The sequence below is a fragment of the Sprattus sprattus genome (genome assembly GCF_963457725.1).
Source record: "Sprattus sprattus genome assembly, chromosome: 3".
NCBI classification, from domain to species: Eukaryota; Metazoa; Chordata; class Actinopteri; order Clupeiformes; family Clupeidae; genus Sprattus; species Sprattus sprattus.
This window is the reverse complement of record NC_137922.1, coordinates 49,526,903-49,529,133: the sequence shown is the minus strand read 5'-3', so window position 1 is coordinate 49,529,133 and position 2,231 is coordinate 49,526,903. Positions and strand designations below refer to the sequence as shown.

The 2,231-nt window shown below is 48.1% G+C and overlaps 1 protein-coding gene across 1 annotated transcript in view; it reads left to right on the top strand.

Annotated features, from left to right (window-relative positions):
• The window catches only part of pgap3 (post-GPI attachment to proteins phospholipase 3), a 6,257-nt gene extending 4,484 nt beyond the window's left edge, over nucleotides 1-1,773 (top strand). The window contains exons 6-8 of the mRNA XM_080834483.1: nucleotides 184-320; nucleotides 718-922; nucleotides 1,294-1,773. Of these exons, the coding sequence (XP_080690609.1) occupies nucleotides 184-320; nucleotides 718-922; nucleotides 1,294-1,357 (406 nt within the window). The 3' untranslated portion in view covers nucleotides 1,358-1,773. The remainder of the gene's footprint in view (nucleotides 1-183; nucleotides 321-717; nucleotides 923-1,293) is intronic.
• The last annotated feature ends 458 nt before the right edge of the window (nucleotides 1,774-2,231 follow it).

Sequence of the window (2,231 nt, the reverse complement as noted above, 5' to 3'; positions counted from 1 at the left end):
GAGGGGCCCATCTTGTCTCAAAAAGACAAGACCCTAGCCTTCTTTCTTGCCCTTACTAAGTGTTGAATGTCAGGCATTATGGTTATCTTGAGCGCTGGTTGTGTGTGTGTGTGTGTGTGTGTGTCTGTGTGTCTGTGTGTGTGTGTGTGTGTGGTGTGTGTGTGTGTGTGTGTGCTCCTGTAGGACGCTGGGCTTGCGTAGGCCAGGGGTTTCCAGTATGGTGGGGGCGCTGCTCATCCTGGTGTTCACCTCCCACGTTTCCTATCTCACCTTCATCAGCTTCGACTACGGGTACAACATGGCAGCCAACACCACCATCGGTAAGAAAACACACACACACACACACACACACACACACACACACACACAAACACACACACACATACAGTCACTCAAACACATTAAACACAACACAAGCACCCCGTGACCCCGTAACCCTGTCACCTCCCTCCTGCTGCCTCTGTGTCTGCATGGGGGGTGTCGTGCAGGTATGGTGAACCTACTGTGGTGACTGTGATGTTTGTGATGGTATCTCATACATTTGTTCTCTCTCTCCTTTATTTTTCTCTCTCCTTTCTTTTTCTCTCTCTCTTTCTATCTCTCCCTGTATCTCCCTGCCCCCATTTCTTTCTCTCCTCTCCATCCGTTTCACTCTGTGTCTCTCTCTCTCTCTCTCTCTCCCTCCTCTCCCTCTCCCTCCCCCCCCCTGTCCTGTAGGTATGGTGAACCTGCTGTGGTGGTTGTGCTGGTGTTGGCAGAACAGGCGCACGCTGCCGTACTGGTGGAAGTGCGGCCTGGTGGTGATGCTGCTGCACGGCCTGGCCCTGCTGGAACTGCTGGACTTCCCCCCGTTCTTCTGGGTGCTGGACGCTCACGCCGTCTGGCACCTCAGCACCGTGCCCGTCCACTTCCTCTTCTACAGGTCAGTGTGTGTGTGTGTGTGTGTGTGTGTGTGTGTGTGTGTGAGTGTGTGTGTGTGTGTGTGTGTGTGTGTGTGTACCACACCATCGATGCCTTCTACAGGTCAGTGTGTGTGTGTGTGTGTGTGTGTGTGTGTGTGTGTGTGTGTGTACCACACCATCGATGCCTTCTACAGGTCAGTGTGTGTGTGTGTGTGTGTATGTGTGTGTGTATGTGTGTGTGTGTGTGTGTGTGTGTGTGTGTGTGTGTGTGTGTGTGTGTGTAGAATTTGAGTATGTGAGGTATTTTTTTGTTATGTTTTGAAATTTGATTGATTGGTTGATTGACTACTTGATCTTCTCCCCTCTCTTCCCGTCTTTCCTGTTCCCACAGCTTCCTGATTGATGACAGTCTGCACCTCCTCAACACAGAGAAGCCAGGAGTCAAACTAGAGTAGGAGGAGTATTCACCGGCACCCCGCCCACTTCGCACTCACACCCAATCAGGCAAGCGGATGCCGGGATGGGAGGCGCCTCTATCTCCTTGGCGACCTGCATGACACTCCTCTCAACCAAAATATCCTGAGAAATATCCTCTTTCAACTCATGCCATTCTGCTCGGGAAGAAGAAGAAAAAAATGAATCTTTTTTTGTTTTGTTTTTTTTCTCACATATTTAGGTTTGTGTTTTCTTTTGTATTTTCATTTTGAAACTTGATTGATGTTTGCATTCACTGAGCTTTGCCTTTAAATAGATTAGTTTGAGGCTTTTTTTTGTTTACTTGCGACTTGTGTTCACATATCACAGACCTTACTCATGTCACCACTGCATCAGACAGGTTTAGGTTTACGCAACCACTAACTCCCTCAGTCTCTTATGGTCAGATCTATCTATCAGGGGGTGGGGGTGGGGGGGGTCGGGCATTCTGGTTGTGTGAATTCCAGCTGTAAGACCTTGAGGTTTTGGTTAGAGCATTCCCTGTGAACTCATGATACAGTGAGGAATTTTTGCTGTTATCTCGAGGACCAGTCTTTGCCACAGCACATTCAGTAGCACTACCAGAATCAGACAGCAGAAGGCAGCAAAGCACCCACACAAGGCTATGAGGCCTGTTTTATTATACTTAGCTGTCTGTAATACGGGGATGCTTATATGCTAACAGTTAGCAGTTCAACAGTGGTCTGTGGCTGATACAGTGCTAGTAGGGCCAGGTTTGGAGGACTTGAGGTGAATCTATTCATGCAGTAAAGGTTAGGAAGTGTTCTTCAGCATATATGAGCTTCACCACTTCTTCCTTATGTTTTCTATTTGTATGATATTTTTTTTTTATTA